Source organism: Polyodon spathula, chromosome 4 (genome assembly GCF_017654505.1).
Source record: "Polyodon spathula isolate WHYD16114869_AA chromosome 4, ASM1765450v1, whole genome shotgun sequence".
NCBI lineage: Eukaryota > Metazoa > Chordata > Actinopteri > Acipenseriformes > Polyodontidae > Polyodon > Polyodon spathula.
The window spans coordinates 86,171,074-86,188,471 of record NC_054537.1 but is presented as its reverse complement, the minus strand read 5'-3'; the positions used below and the strand labels follow the sequence as shown (position 1 = coordinate 86,188,471).

General features: G+C 37.2%; 1 protein-coding gene across 4 annotated transcripts in view; it reads right to left on the bottom strand.

The window, feature by feature from the left end:
* vps50 (VPS50 EARP/GARPII complex subunit) overlaps window positions 1-12,292 on the bottom strand; it is a 175,181-nt gene extending 162,889 nt beyond the window's left edge. For all 4 annotated transcript variants that reach the window (XM_041248891.1, XM_041248892.1, XM_041248893.1 and 1 more), the window contains exons 1-2: window positions 12,133-12,292; window positions 7,127-7,195 (exon numbers count right to left, since the gene is read on the bottom strand). In XM_041248891.1, coding sequence (XP_041104825.1) covers window positions 7,127-7,195; window positions 12,133-12,165 — 102 coding nt within the window. In that variant the 5' untranslated portion in view covers window positions 12,166-12,292. The remainder of the gene's footprint in view (window positions 1-7,126; window positions 7,196-12,132) is intronic.
* Between the last annotated feature and the right edge of the window lie 5,106 nt (window positions 12,293-17,398).

Sequence of the window (17,398 nt, the reverse complement as noted above, 5' to 3'; positions counted from 1 at the left end):
CAATTGTCTGGCCTTTTTCATCCTATCTTGATCTTCCAAAAGCCCAGAGAAGAAAGCAGTACCAGTGTACATCTTTGCATGCAACCTCTTGCCAGAGGCAGCCCAACACCTAATTCAACCAAATATAAATCCCTCAGCTGAACATACTTAATCCTTAAAATCGATCTAATATGTCTCTTCTGTACATCTGACAACGGCTTCTTTATAATAAACAGGTGTGCAAGTTTAACCTTCTGTAAACCTCATTCACAAAAAGGACAACTTTGGTGCACAATACTTTTAAAAACAAGGTTATTGTCATCATTACTGTATACAATATATGACAAGTATTGACAGTACTGAAGCCCAAAGCTATGTTTCGTCTCTGTGTTGTCATCCATCAGCAAACTATTAATACAATAGAAATGTGCACATGTATGTACTGGAGTTATTCATTCATTCAGTCAACAATAACTCATGAAGCTTCTTATTCAGTAAAAGCAAACTATTATTAATACATATGCATGCAACTAAGCTAGCTCGTACTGTATTACAGAAAAATAACAATGATTAACTGGGAACAGTAATCCATCCATGTTCAGTAAACTCAGGATCAGTGGACTGTTGAAAGCCACAGTGGCTCCGTGTCCTCTTACTGTTTCAGCCCTTTTCCATATGTACAGTATATCTGTAAAATAACAATCTGTCTGGATTCAAATGTGTTCCAGCTTGAGAAGAGATTTTGTAATACTGGAGAGATGCGATATGGATAAATGTCTGCAAACTCTAAATACATGTCTACAGTGGGCCAGATCAGGGTTTCTAAGTTTCAAGTATTCTTATCTAATTCATACCTTTAAATGTTTGTGTCCTAGTCCACAGTGGAATAGTTCCTCCCCTCTGTTATCACCACTGGTTAGATGACATATTTTTTATATCTATTTGCAATGAACTCTTAAGACACTTATATGTATCTACAGGTTCCAATATTTAAAAAGGAAAATAATGTTTTTGCTGTTACAAAAAATAATTTCTGGACTGTTTTTCATACATCAGTAATTACAAATAGCCTAGACTGTTTAGAAATCTCTGTTGCTCTAAATGTCAGGAAATATTTGCATAAATATGATAGGGTAGTATAAGTTTATTCATGACAAAACAGCATTTAATCTTTCCCAACCCTAAATGAAATTAGTATATATATATATATATCTATATATATATTATATATATATTACTATATATATATAATATATATTATATATATATATATTACATAATATAGATATATCTGTAAATTTTACCCAAATAATGAAACGGAAAAAAACATTTAAAATGGTTTATTAACTTTGCCTTTTTAATGCAAAAAGTAATTAATGAAGCTAACTTTTATATCCTTCATTCTTATGCAAATCATTCTTGGTCTGAGGCTCTGAAAATGTTAAAAAAGCATGCTTGAACCTAGAACTGAGAAACGTCATCTTTTGTAGACAGCCTTCAAAGACATTTCATAACAAGTTTGAAGAATATATACCAACACCAAAATGCGGTACTTGCTACATAGGACACAAAGAGACAATTTCAATAAAACTGATGAAAAAAAACACAAACCAAAGCCATGCTTAAATACAGCATTTAGAACCCCCTGGTTATTAATAACATGAGCTGTCCTGCATGAATGAGGAGAGCATTATTATCAATCATCAATCACTTCTCTAGTTTGTTATGTTGACTCATTCAGAGCTTCTAGGCTTGTAGTACACCAAAGGACTTTGTAAGGCTAAACTGTAAATGCATGCACTCTGGCATTTCTTCAATCTTAACTTCACAACCTATGGTTGACTAGAGCATACAGTGTGAAAGATAAATAACATTCTTAACCCCCCTACTAGTGTAGAGAAACAAGATGTGGCAGAAATGATGGGAAATATGCAGTGTGAGGAAGTAATGTAACCATCACCGAATGGGTTGTAATCCTCTAATACCGTCTAACCTGAATAGAAATATCAAAGCTGCACAGTGCCAGTGCTGCCCCTGAGGGCATAAAAGGACTGCTGACACTGACATCGTCATCACTTTTTCTTCAAGACTTGCTGTAATAATGAACAATGAATAATGTAATAATGATTGATAGTGTGCAGGTGCAGGTGATTAAAGAACAAACGGACAATTGTAATCCAGGTGAAAAGGTTTGTTTCAACAGTGGTTACTGCATCTCTCACAGTCCTACAGGTTCAAATTCACAAACCAAGCGAAGGAACAGATTACAGTTGTCTGCCCCCTTCCTTATATGCTGTCACGCATGACCCCTTGGTAAACGAATGAAGCTGCCTTTACAATCTGTGGTGGCTACATTGTTTCCCTTCCAGGTCAATACGTTCTTGCAACAGAGTCTTGCCTTTTTCCAGCAAGACCGCAGTGGCCCTTTTTGATCAATAGCATAAGCTCTGACGTTACAGGGAGAGCTTAACCGTAGGGGAGACGCAGAGCACCTTGGAGAAATGCACACAAAACTCTCAGAAAGCGGTCTGTTGCAAATAGCAAGCAATGTACAGTACGAATGTACAGTTGGTGCCTCCGCTTGCTAAAGACAGTAACTGGACTGTCAACAAGGCCTGCTTGGAGCTAGACAAGCAGACTGGTTTGCATGTGTCACGGGGATAAGACCCAGGCATAATGCAAATAACAAGCAATATACAGTAATAATGTATAGTTGGTGCCTCAGCTTGTTAAAGACTTGCATGACAAGCAAAGCTGTTTGGTACCAGTTCGGTGCCTGTAGCACAGGGTACATACATTTGCACAATCGGGATTCCAGATCCCCTACACACACTCTGCCATTCTAGAAGCTGGATGCATCTGCTGAAGCAGCAATGCCGTTGTGTAACAGGACAGGAGCTGCAGCTCCTATATACTGTACTTACTGTAACAGGGCTGGTGCACTACACAGTACTTGTAACAAAACCCTGCTGTCTCAGACAATACAAGCACCAATGCTGCTGTACGGTATGTTACAGGTAAGTACTATAAAAAGACAAAAACAGAGCAAGTCAAACTCCAGCCGGGTTCGCTGCTCTTAAGTACCTGCATGGTGCCTAAGCACTAGTGCAATGGTGTGGTGCACTGAGCACGATACAGTACACGGTACAGCGGTACGGTGCACGGAGCATGGTACAATGGTGCGGCGCATGGAGCACAGTACGGTGCACGGAGCACTACCGTTACAGTAACCTCGTTCACTAAGAACGGTGGTAAATCAGTGACCTACAGCTACCGAAAAAGCAAAATACAGGGATGCAGCCTGACCCAGTGCGTCTCGTCTAACGCAAGACAGCTGAGCCCAGCAGCCGTGTCAGTGTTTCTGTGGAAAAACAGAAAATACATAGACAAAAAATATTTTTTCTCACACAATACAGTAATCAAACACATACAGTTAAACAGCTTAGAGAGAACACAAGTAGCCGAATTAAGGTGTTTGATCCCAGGGAAGGGGAGGCAGAGCTGGCAGCTTCGCGCAGAGCACAAGGCTGCTGAGGGACGTAATGAAAAAACACAACTGAGTGCACAATACATGAAGTGAAATTACTATAACACATAATTTAATCGAACTAATAGTGTAATACACAAGCGAAAAAGCAGATAAAAGTATTTCATTCAACACTTATCTGTTTGTAGATCTCTCTCAGGTGGTTAAAGGAAAAATGATGACGATGTCAGTGTCAAAGTCCTTTTATGCCCTCAGGGCGGGCGCGACTGCATCACTGGCACAGTGCAGCTTTGATATTTCTATAGGTTAGACAGTATTAGAGGATTAACACCCATTTGGTAATGGTTACATTTTGTACTTGATAGTGAACTGCATGGATGGATGGAGTCCCCTTTTTGGGTTCCAATTTTGGGGAAGGGGGATTGGGAATTGGGGGAGGGGGCTTTATTATTATATATAGATATAGATATATATATATATATATATATATATATTAAAAAAACAATTAAAAAAATAATAAAAATAAAAACTAACACCTACTTAATATGCAACACGTTTCATTTTAGTTTTTCTCATCAAAATGTCAGGGTTTATTTTATCATTTTCTCTGTAAGTCGTCTTGGGTAAAGGCATCTGTTAAATTAATAAACAATGATAAAACAAGCTAAATAAATAAATAATACCCATATATTAGAACGAAAAGAAGGATAGTTAGTTCAGAGCTCTCACTGTAAACTATTTACAGTGGCATATCTGCAAGAAATTGAGAAATCGTAGGTGGGTAACGGGACTTACACACCATGTGAGATGCCATATAAACTTGTTATTTACGATATTAAATGGTATTTTTCTACTGCAATCAATAAGCTGCAGTACATTGCATTTTTAATTCCCAAAATGTTCTTTTTTTCTCAGCAGTACACTTCCCAAGTATTTATATGCGTTCTGCTGTCACTGTTCTTTAAATGGTCAGTTTGAGAATTCAACTCGGTTTTCCCTGAAGCAGCTGACCCTGCTTTACTACAAAACTCATGCACTGTTTTTCATTATTTTATCGTCTTAAAATACAGTGCTTTGGTTGAAGATATATAATCAGATCATCATTTAATAAGTGAAGCTGCTGTGCAATTAAACCATCCTCAAATTCCTGAGGGAAAACAATACCTAATCTATTGTATCTGGGATAGATACAGTTGCTAAAGAATAGTACTCAAACATGTTTGGTCACCATCACTGTTGCATGAAACTGGGGTTACCGTATTCTGCTAGTGTTAGTACAGCACCTCTGGACTTCCAGGCATTTGTGTTCGGATATATTGTTATCGTCCTTATTGATCTTCAGTTTAAGACACGTGATATGGCGTTTTTTTTTTTTTTCTTTACAGACTGACATCATAGACATAGCGCATTCAAGACATTTTTAAAGAAAGGCAGCATTTTCTGTTTCATTTGCCAAAAAAATGTTTTTATCACATTGGCGACCATTTTAGTTGCAGTCTGGAGCTCTGTATTTCTTTTTCTATTTGGGTGGAGGGAGGGTTCTTAACAGCCCAAAAAACGGGTCTGTCTGAACCGCAGGATTCCCGCAATCCCGCAGCGAAATGCAAGACATGTAGATATGAGCATCCATCCTTCTAAGAAGTAAACCAGAAATGACACGTAAGCCCAAACTGCTAGAGGCTTGTTTTGTATAATCACTTCATGTCAAGAAGACTTACAAATCATTTTGGATTGGGAAGACAGGTTCAGAATTGTAGAGGGCATCACCCAAGTCATTTCAATAGGGATTTGGTCAGGACCCAAAAACCATGCCAAATTATATATAATGCCAGTATTTAGAGGGGCTGGATTAGACCAGTTTTACTGTAACTCAAATATGAAGTCACTACCTCAAAAAGTCACAAAGACATGGGGCTCTGACACTGTGGGGGTAGCCACTTTCTAAAGGTATGATACCCACAACGTAACCTATGGAATCATAGTTCTGCAACAAGTATTAAGCCTATATTTTATATAGGCTAAATATTTTATATATTAACTTTGGAAATATGCAATTGTCATCAGGCAAGTGGAGGTGGATTTATTAAAACATATAACCTCCCCTTGAATGATTTAAATCATTATGCAATGGAAAACATGCCTTGGTACTGCTTTGTGCATTTGATTTCAGAACAGATCAAGCAAGTAAAATCTCAGTTATTGTAGAATCTGCTGCAATCAAATCTGTATGGCAGAAGCAAAATACACATGTGCATTGTACCCGATGTGTTTGTTAAATAATTATATTTTTCTGAACTGTAAAAATTCATACATCTACTGTACTTGATCCACTCTTTACACCAGGGTAAATGCATCCATGTAAATTACTTTAAAGTATTGGTTCAAGATGACATTCTTCACATTTATTAGATTATGTTTGCCGTGCATAAGCTATAAACCATTTGTAATAATAAAATACGTAATGTAACAACATAAGTTACATTTAAATTATTGTGAATAAATAAAAAAATATAAAAAAAATACAGTCCAGAGCAATTAGAAAATCTGAAAAGTGCATCACTGCTGCTGTGTTCTCATGCAGATAGTGGGGTCAGCTCGGCAGAGATGCCTGCCTGACAAAAAGGACATCCTGACAGTGGGAAGGTCATTGCCAGGTCAGTTAAGCTTGGGAAAGATGAGCAGCTCTGATTCAGAAAAGGACACTTTTTATCATTTTTTAACCCTCCCATGGCATAGTCAGTGTAGAGCTCCTGCTGCAGAACTCCATAAAGGGTAGATAGTGCACTGTAATAGCACACCAGACTGTGTAAAACACCAGCATACTTTGCTTACCGTTGGTGATATAGCAGATGCTTTCTTGTGTGTTACTGCGGCGGTGGTTTACTGCTGTAATTTTGGGGTATCACCAGCGATTGAGTTGCAACCTTCTGTCTCTCTATATTCTAACATTAGATCGACCCTTTACCCATTTGACACAAGGTCATAAAGAATTGTGACTTTTTCTGCTCAATTCATATAACTACAGTCTGTATTATTTTCTTCTATATTCATAGACGCTGTATGGAATATCTTCAACAGGCTTCTTCATCTTAACTGTAAAGCAGCAGGACAGTGGATAATCTCCAGGGTACCCTACTGTGGTCTAGACAGTCAAAGACGCACAAATTCAACAAAGGCTGACGTTCAAACCTATTATCCACGTTCCACTTTTTGTGCTGACAAAAATACAGTTTCACCACAGGACTTAAACTAATGAGCTCTGACCAAAGCGTACTTTATTGTTAGCTAAAGATGGCCAGCGCTGTACATTACAATCAGGGACTTCAGTTACTGGCATGGGATGATTTATCATTATTGCCCTGTAGCTACAGCATTAAAATAGCTGTAAATAGTACTGGAAGGGAAATATCAAAAGGATTATTTTAGGTTACATAAAAGACTTGTATGTTATTTATCTGCAGCTAAAGGGTTAAATTTCAACTTGATTTCTTCACTTCAGTTCACAGAGCAGTCAACCAAGTGAAGCAGAATTCTCCTCAAACTATCTTGGTTCTAGTTTGCTTTCATTTCTTGGTTAACGCTGTAGTCACTGAAGTAACAAGGGGAAAATATCCAACAATTACATTACAAAAATAAAACAATATGAAAAGAATACATTACCTTACTAGGAATCCTGACATTCTCCACAGGACTGAGGTCACTCAAGCTTTCCTGGGGACTTTTGGGACCCTACAAAGTTTTTAAAATAAACACAAAAACAAAAATCATTACTAATATTACCAAATACAGAAAAACAAAATACTAAAAATGTTTAATTTCCTTACATTTGCTTTCATGTTATACTTCACCTTCAACTTCCCAGCATCCTTTGTGAAAAGGTGATCATTTCTAAGGTATAGATAGGGGTCTACTTAAATTGAAGTAAATGTATATATTTTTCGCGGAAGTTATGGAATAAAATTTGGATTTCGCTGACATTTCGCGGACCTGTTTAAACAATAAATTAACCTAAGTAGACAGTATTTCAGAGCACTGTAAAAGCCTAATTTACACATGGATAAAATTCACTAGATGTGATCAAAAAATGACAAACTCTTTTTAGAGCAGGTGCAGTGACTTTTTATTGTGCTGATTAACAACTGACATCACAAAGATGCTGCAAAATGTTCTGTCGACCTTGTGCAGGTGGTGTGACTCCCAGTCTCTCAGTTCGTGGCCTGTCATTGACGTTGGGTCAGGACTACCGAACTGTAATGTTATAAATCCTGCAGGACTACCGGCAGATTCTAAAGATTTTTCTTTCTTAAGCAGTTACTTCAAAGATCTATATAGAAGACCTTTGGTTACTTTGTACACACAGACTTAAAACAGTCCAGTTTACTTCCAGTTTAGTACAGCCTACTCAGTTGAAGCAGTAGCTATAGTAATCAGCGAATCCAATCGTGATCGGTTCATGCCTGACAGAACAGCGTACCCTCAGTAGCTATCACTGTGTTACCGAGGTGCAGGGACACTGCAGCTCCAGCACAGGAGAAAGTTAATGAAGGTGCGTTACTTTATTTTTTTATTTCCAACTGAACAATTAACTAATGGTATTGTGAGGGAGCCCCCTCACATGGTAATGTCTTTATAAAGTGTGCAATGCATTTGTACTATTTTAAATGCATACCCTGACCTTGTTGTTATTTTTATGAAGTCAGCAGAAAGCCGTGCTCATGTTTATATTCTGTGCACACGTTTAGGTCACCAAGTTTATTTGTACAGTACTACTGTATAGTGATTGTATAATAATAATATGTCTTGAAAACAAATGCAGCACTTGCAGAGTTCAGTTACTGATAACGAGCAGTGGATACTGTGAGTGCTCAGGGTAAAGAAAATAAATAACTAAATCTTTTTAAATATATGTGCTTTGTAACTATTTTTATGAATATTTCAAAATATAAAAGTAAATGGTACAACATTGTTTAGCAAATGAAGGTAAAAGGTGGGGCTAGGTTCTATAAATAACATAGGTGAGAGAAAACAAAAACAACACTACGATTACAAGTGCATAATAATTCCCACAGTCCATTTAGGACCCAGAACATGATTGTTTTAATTTGTTATGCAGTGAATATTTTAAAACTAATGATGAGATATTGGTTAGATCAAAAACAAAGTCTGGGAAAATAATACAAATGATGATGTCAAACATAATTCCCTATATTTTATATGAGGAAACTATTATTAGCTTGCAGCTGTTTGGTATAAATATTAACAGAAACTAGGTTGTTAGCAAACTTTGGAAGTATCTGGTTATATATGGTTAAAAAATAAAAAATAAAATTCAAAAAACTGTTTTATTAGTGGCCGGATTTCTTTTCTGAACCTTACCGCCTTGCAATTGTATCTGTCTACATTTTTTTAATGGCGCGTAGCTTTAAATGGAAATATTTATCAACTGAAAACTGTGGGCTACCACAAATTGTGGTGGGCTACCAGAGTTTACCTTTTGGTAGCCCATCGGTCTACCTCACATAATAGTGACTTGTCCAGCCCTGGACTGTCTCACTAACTAGGTGATGAAGTGCATATGCTTCAGTCATAGTCACTCAAGTATGTCATGGTCAAGGATGAATGACTGAGTGATTAAAAAGAAACCAAAAACATTTCATCAATGTTCATCATTTCCATCATTTATATGCCTTATTTTTTTTTTTTTTTTTTTTTTTTTTTTTTTTTTTTTTTTTTTTTTTTTTTTTTTGTTTTTTTTTTTTTTTTTTTTTTTTTTTTTTTTTTTTTTCGAAACAAATGTGTTATAACAGTGGTAAGTTTCTTTTGATGCTCGGTATATATTTTTGTGGACTATGGGGGACCTACAGTTAGTGGACAAAAATTTCAGCACACTCCTATATAATATATAAAAGTGTCATTTTTTTTTGTTGTTTTTTTTTTTTTTTTTTTTTTTTTAATTGGATAACAATCAACATGGTACTCTTGTCCATATTTGAACTGTTGTATTTTTATTCAGTAAATCGTGAAAGGTTATTATCAAGCTCCGCTATGGGATTTGACATAGGCTTCAGGTTTTTGTGAATTTATTTTAAAATGTATCTAGCACACCACCTTCAATTGACCCTACCTATCAAAACCATGTACAACAGCTTTAAAACGAAAATGATGCCTTTTGCAAATTGGTGGAGCGTGAGTTAAGCTAATATATACATAATCATATATTTGTTGTTATTCATATAAGATAGGGGCCCAGAAGTGTATGTTTGCCTAGGGAGCTGTGATGGGTTAATCCGGCCCTGGTTATATGGAGTGTGACAATCTTTTCATCACAGAATGTTCATATCTCTCTCTCTCTCTTTCTGTCTCTGGAACATTAAAGTAAATAGGCAAATTCTAACTGAAATTCTATGGAGGTTACATTTTTAAGAGAAAAAAAACAACACAACTGTACTATGACAAACAATTTCAATTTTTCAAATGCTAAACTTTTGAAGCTTTCAGCTGAACTGGCTACACAAAGCTTTAGCAGAAACTTTTGTATACTTTACCGATAATTTTAGGACTGTGTGTTTGAAGTTATGGATGAATGTAAATACATTATACCTTTCTATACAGGAAAACCATCACATGCTTGAAAGTTTAAACATTTTATTTTTAGTTATTATTCCTATTTGTGCGATTTAAAAGAAATACTGGTGTCTAGTTTCAACTAAAATAAATAAATTCAATACATGCAAGACTAGCTGCCAAACACTGGCATTGTCTGCACATACTGCATCAGAATCAGCGCATTACAAACGAGTGAAGAAGTGTACACCGTTCTTCCAGCTAATCACAGCGTTACAGGCTTGGATACAACTTCCTTCCCATTCAATTTGGGCAAAGTGAAACCCTTCAAGAAAAAGATGAAAAATGAACAATATTTGAGCTGATCTGCAACCTTACATAGAGAATCAATGCATGGGACACATAACTGACGACCCCTCTTCAAAGGGAAGAGGATGGAAATATTCAGATGTTTAAATTTGGTGTGGTTCACAGCTCACAGCTTCCACCAAGCTTATGAGAACCCTGATGAAGATAGTTCTACTATTCAGCCTGATGAGACTCCTGCTTCTGATGTTTCCTCAGATTCTGAGAGTCATTCTGATGGTGAAACGGAACTATAAAACTCTTGTACCTTGCAGGTGTTATAAAATCTCAAATCCTACTCTCTATATATTTTAGCCACAATCACACCAAACCATTGTATTACTGGTTTATTACTCATCCTGTAATTACCACAGAGTATCCCACCAATCTTGTATGTGCTGCTGTAAATATTGTCTGTACTATTAACATGCTCTACTGTGGCACAATTGTACATCTTCCTCTTTTTTTTTTTTCTTATGTAAAGACTGACCAAAACTTATGTATACTTGACTTAAGTCTGTTACACATAGAATGATAGATGGGCTGTAGTGAATTACAAGGTTATAATTGTACCAAAGATGCAATTCAAATCTAAAGTTATTCACTTCAGCCCCAGTTATTTTTTATAACATATGGATTACACAGTAAAACATAACAAACTAATCACTGCATTCTCCTTTCTGGTAAAATAAAAAAGGGTCATTCCATCTAACTCAAACAGTGCCGTTAACAATGCCGTTAGATTTTCCTAGAAAAATTCACCGGGAGGTTTTCAGACACGCCGAGTTCAGAAATAATAGCATTTTTTTAGTTTTTTTTTTATTTCCACTTCGACCTGTGACTTTGCAAAGGTCAACCTAAAATGGGAAAGGGGCCTTGACCAGAAAAATCACCCTGGGTGCAATATAGATGCTACCATCATGTGTAGCACCTTGTTCTACTCGTACTGAATAGGGCTTTTCAGAAAACAATACTAGCAGGAGGAATTTCCAGACGAGGGGTAAGTGACGAGTTTTACTCGAACTTCATCCTAACCCTTTACCCTGCAGGGGTTGTGGGTCCTACAATGTAAGTATTGCTGTAAAACCCTTAGGTTTAACACAGCACCTGAATCGTATTTATGTACGGTTTGTATTCCAGCGCATGTCAGTCAGTCAGTCTATCTATCTATCTATCTATCTATCTATCTGCACAGGACACGTGTATGTAAACACCTGAACCAGCACACTCAAATAAAGTGTCACATCCTGTCACCCAATCATACATTTACTAAGTTATATTAGTAAAATACCGACTTCCCCATAAACACCTTTTTTAACGTACAGTCTGGAATGTCAATTTATACTTCGGTATCACTCAGCTAATCATTACTTACTGACCTGTACAGGCCTAACTGAAATGTGTGATGTATACAATTTTACGGTATATAAAAACAAAACAAATCTTGAAGTACAATATTTATACCACGGACAAAACCAACTTTAGACCCAGGCATAATAATGTTATTCCACAAGACAAATATGTTGTGTTTTAATATAATCGTACTAGTGTGGGATAACAATGCGCTTTCCCCATCCATAATTATTGTTTGACCTACAAATCAAAAGCAAGACCTGTAAACCGTAATAATCTCTAAGCCGCTGTAATTTCTTAACACTACTTCGGAAGCTACACTGATGAAAAGCTGTGCGCAGTATTTACACAAGATCCGGCCATGCACACACCTGTGCAAGACCAGTTTGTCTGTGGCTCCCTACCTGTCGGGTCATGAGTGATTTTATCTTCTGCATTGTGTCTTCGTAGCTGTTAAATGTGTCTTATCGAATTCAATTCAAATTCATGTTCATGTTCACTGCTGTGTTTGGACAATTTCAGGTTGTGCAGTACAACAGATGATACAAAAAAGTCATGTTGTTTTCCGTGTCATGTGGACAGGTCTTTTTCGCACAGTTTTCTGGGAGTTGTAGTTTTAATGTGATATGTTTCCTCTTAGCCCTAATTAAAGAATCCTATAGTATCAACTGCAGTGAATTGCTATGGTGTACAATAGTAATATTGTGGTTATTTTGTGGGGGGGGGGGGTTGTTAGTTTTTTTTTGTTTTGTTTTTTTTAAATAAAGGCTAAATACTCTTAATGAATCTGACGTGTTGTATCATCTTGAGATGGTGCATTGGCATATTGTGGGAAGGCAAAGTAAAGTCTGAACAACTACCAGTCGTTGTTTACAGCTATATACCTGCATAATATATAACCAAGGTGAAATTTAGTATTGGCTTTGATTCACTGACCGCTTCCATGATTAAAACTGCCACGTAGCTCACTCACTGGCCTGGCGGCTGGCTCAGAGTTCTCACGTGGCTCACTCACTGGCCTGGCGGCTGGCTCAGAGTTCTCACGTGGCTCAGGCCTGGCGGCTGGCTCAGAGTTCTCACGTGGCTCGCTCACTGGCCTGGCGGCTGGCTCAGAGTTCTCACGTGGCTCGCTCACTGGCCTGGCGGCTGGCTCAGAGTTCTCACGTGGCTCGCTCACTGGCCTGGCGGCTGGCTCAGAGTTCTCACGTGGCTCGCTCACTGGCCTGGCGGCTGGCTCAGAGTTCTCACGTGGCTCGCTCACTGGCCTGGCGGCTGGCTCAGAGTTCTCACGTGGCTCGCTCACTGGCCTGGCGGCTGGCTCAGAGTTCTTACGTGGCTAGAAGTTACCTCTCGGTTTTTCAATGCTTTACCATACTGTCACTATGCTTTATTACACAATGTTATGCTTTTCATATGGGAAACATTAATAAGGGTATCCAGAACACTGGACCTGTTTTGGGTCTAGTGGTGGTCTGGTGAAAACTTGACTTAAACAGTTAAAACAAGTCACCCTGGCTCCAGCTGAGGTATATTTACATGTGAAAATAAACTAAAGATGTTCATACATGTATTCTTGCCTGATTTACATATTTGGGATTCATTTACAAACACAGTTTAGCCCAGAAAGCCTGCTCCACTTTGGTGCCAAATATAAACTGTAACCCTGGTAACTAACAATTTGGATAAAATAAAATACTTTTTGGGTACGGTTGCATTCATAAAGCATTGTAAGCCATTAAATGCTTAGGACTTTAATACATTTCTTGGCAGAACCTTGGCACAACAATATATATATATATATAATATATATTAGAAATATATATATATAGTATATTATATATATATATATATATATATGTATATCTTGTAGCATTGTAGTGTATTTGTCCACTGGGGGGAGCAGTTCCTCCACTTTTGTGCTTTATTGTGTTCTGTTTGGATAAACTACAGGCACTGCGGTTAAACCTGTGTCTTTAGCTTGATTCTTCTGGGTAAATAGGAAATAGCTGAATTAGATTGTGTGCTACTTATTCATTCAGGAACTGTGTTATAGTAAGACACTATATCTGCTGTTTATGTACAGGTACAAGCTAGGTACATTGTTGAAGTGGGTGGCTAGTAAGGCTGAAAGTGCATCCGAGGATATATTAGCCTGCGTCTGGTCAACTCTTCCTATTTCATTTTATCATTGTTCTAGACCCTGCTAGACCTGCCTCATACACACCAGGGTTACAGTGTGACTTAGACAATCACACTGCTGCCACATCACAGAGCAGTTAAACCATGAAACACCAGATGCAAGGCAACACAGTTACCACAATGGGTCATAGGGGGCAGTGTAGAGCAGATGATGCATACAAGTGCTTTTGCTTGTAAATCAAAAGAGGGTTGACTAGCTAGCAACAGACCCAGATATCACCATATAGCTTACTGCTAAACTATTTTGCATATATACTATGTAAATTGATTGGAAAACATTGAGCAAAATTAATGGTTATCAAAATTAATTAATCCACATTTACTCTATTATTTGTATGAACATATTTCCCTACAAGTTGGCCCTCTAGCTTTAAATAAAATTGACACTACAGAAAGTCGCTTTAATGTATTAATAGAATAATTAATGGCATTTGTTCTAGAAAAGAAGGACACATGAGATACTATCGTTAGGATTAGGAGCATTCACTGATGATTGCTTTGTAGTGAAAATACTGACAGCCAAGGTTTCACCTTTGTAAGCCTTTCCATCTGGAGCCAAAATATATGACCTCAGAGAGAATGACCCCAGTATTGTCTGGTGTTTTCTAGTAAGGACAATAAGGTGTTTTTGTCAGGACCGTGTCAGCAATTTATTGGAAATACCTCTAAAAAACTTCAGGGTGCTTTCCTATTAAGTGTTTTTGTGATTAAGAAAAAAAAATCTTTTTGCACATGTTTCTTTAGTACATACAATATATAGACCTGTGCATACATAAATATATTATAGAAGTATTGCGAACAAAAAGTACAATTCTAAATTGCATTTCCTCTATCATTCTTACACATTGTTGTTTCCCAGTTTCACATAACTCTCGTACTAGGCTTCAAATGAACAATCTGATAATGAATAGATACAGTATCTGAGATAACATATTACTATATTATCTGATGTCAGAAACACTCGGGTTTGTTTTCATAAACCAGTCTCCTGAATTTACCCCCTCTCTGTTATTTGCAATTCCAAGCATCCACAATTGTTTTTTAAAAAAAGGACACACAGTAGTTCAGTGTAGAAGTACAGCATTGTAGAAATTTAGTATCTCTTGACAAGGTGCATAAAGAGATAGATTTATCAAGCTCAAAATGTACACAATTTCTACTTTTATAGAGACAACAAAACTGCTTTTTTTAATGTATTTATTTTTAACAGTTTCCAGGTTTTGTTTTTTGTTTTGTTTTTTATTGGACCGTAAACTATTCATAACCTTTTGGGACTACCGTGTGAAATGGACTTTGCAGCTGCCGATTTCACAGTGGTTAACCCCCTTCACAATCCCCTTTGCAGCTGCCGATTTCACAGTGGTTAACCCCCTTCACAATCCCCTTTGCAGCTGCCGATTTCACAGTGGTTAACCCCCTTCACAATCCCCTTTGCAGCTGCCGATTTCACAGTGGTTAACCCCCTTCACAATCCCCTTTGCAGCTGCTGATTTCACAGTGGTTAACCCCCTTCACAATCCCCTTTGCAGCTGCTGATTTCACAGTGGTTAACCCCCTTCACAATCCCCTTTGCAGCTGCCGATTTCACAGTGGTTAACCCCCTTCACAATCCCCTTTGCAACTGCCGATATCATAGTGGTTAACCCCCTTCACAATCCCCTTTGCAGCTGCTGATTTCACAGTGGTTAACCCCCTTCACAATCCCCTTTGCAGCTGCTGATTTCACAGTGGTTAACCCCCTTCACAATCCCCTTTGCAGCTGCTGATTTCACAGTGGTTAACCCCCTTCACAATCCCGTTTGCAGCTGCTGATTTCACAGTGGTTAACCCCCTTCACAATCCCCTTTGCAGCTGCTGATTTCACAGTGGTTAACCCCCTTCACAATCCCCTTTGCAGCTGCTGATTTCACAGCAGTTAACCCCCTTCACAATCCCCTTTGCTGCTGCTGATTTCACAGTGGTTAACCCTATGCCAATATTTACAAATTCTAATGTTTCCTCTCACCTACAACATGCTAGTTACCATATGTCAAAAAGTAGGTCCTTCTTTTCCATGCTGTGCGGTACTATATCTCAGTGGGAAGTTACTGGAAACTTCAATATGGCAAGGGAACCTGGAGTTGGCTCTTTTGCTTCTATATTATCGTCAATCACTCTTTTATAGAACAAAATAGTTTGTGATCAACATCACATTTTCAGTTATTTCTAGAATGGCAAGTTTAGTATTCCTCCACTGCCTCGTTTCATACAAAAAATATATTTTGATATTTAATACAATTGAAATGTTTCTTTTTTATCAAATATTATCAATTTCTAATTGTGACCATAAAATAATATGTTAAAACCATGTGCCATATTCTCCTATTAGCTAAACTCTAACCATTACCTTTGACAGTTGTAAACTTTTTTTTTTTTTATTAGTACAACTACATAGTCCACAATTTTGTGTTATTATAGTTACGAATGATTAGCTTTTAAATAGCCATTAATTGAGAAGGAAGAAATGGCACAACAAACTCTTTATTAACAGGGTGATACCAAATGAATCATGTTTTAATGTATTAGGGTTTCTTATGTATCTTGCCCTTTATACACATAGGAACAATTAAACCATTTACAATGATCATTGATAATAGACACTATACATTATGATTCCTTCAACCGCATGCATAACAGCCTGTAAGCATAGAGGTTAATGATAAAGACAAGAAGGAAAAGCTGAAGCTTTATGATGACGTCTTTTGATAAGTACATCAGGTTTGTATGTGTATGTTCTGATATTTTGATTAAAATCTGACGACATTCTTTGGGTCACAAAGGATCCAGCCGATTGCATATTAAGTACCGACAGGCAGGGCCAGTAGGGAGTCCACTGCCTCATGCAGTCTCATCCTTCTGTCCCAAAAGATAAAGTATAGAGTGCGTGTAAACAGGAGGAACTGAATAGACAAGAGAGTCGTTTTACTATTCAAAAAGGGAATTTCCATTTAGATGTTGCATTAATCAGTGACACCTAAAACTCGTTTCATTGTACAGAAGCACCCATAGCTACTTTACAATTGTTGGTATACTTCAAATATAAATACAAAAACAAAACAAAAAAACATTTTATGGTTTACATTTTGTATGTTTTACACCACGCTCTTTAGAACTTGTTGTCTTTCTAGAACTAAGCCTTCAACACCTGCTGCTGGTACGATAATGTTTTGTACAGTTTAAAGTGAACAGAGTATTGGGATTTTAATAATAAAGGTCTTATTACTGTAAGGTGCTACTGCTTATAACTGCTAGTTGTCCTCACTACTATGTTCTAGCTGTACTAGTGATAAAGGGTTAACTCCAGACTGTCTGACAGTAATGTGACACCAGCAGTGTGTTTAAATTGTCAGGTAAGATATTTATAGTAAACAAAGGGAACTCTGTAGAAATGTGGACGTGATATCTATCGTGGTTCAGGACTAAAGGAACTAA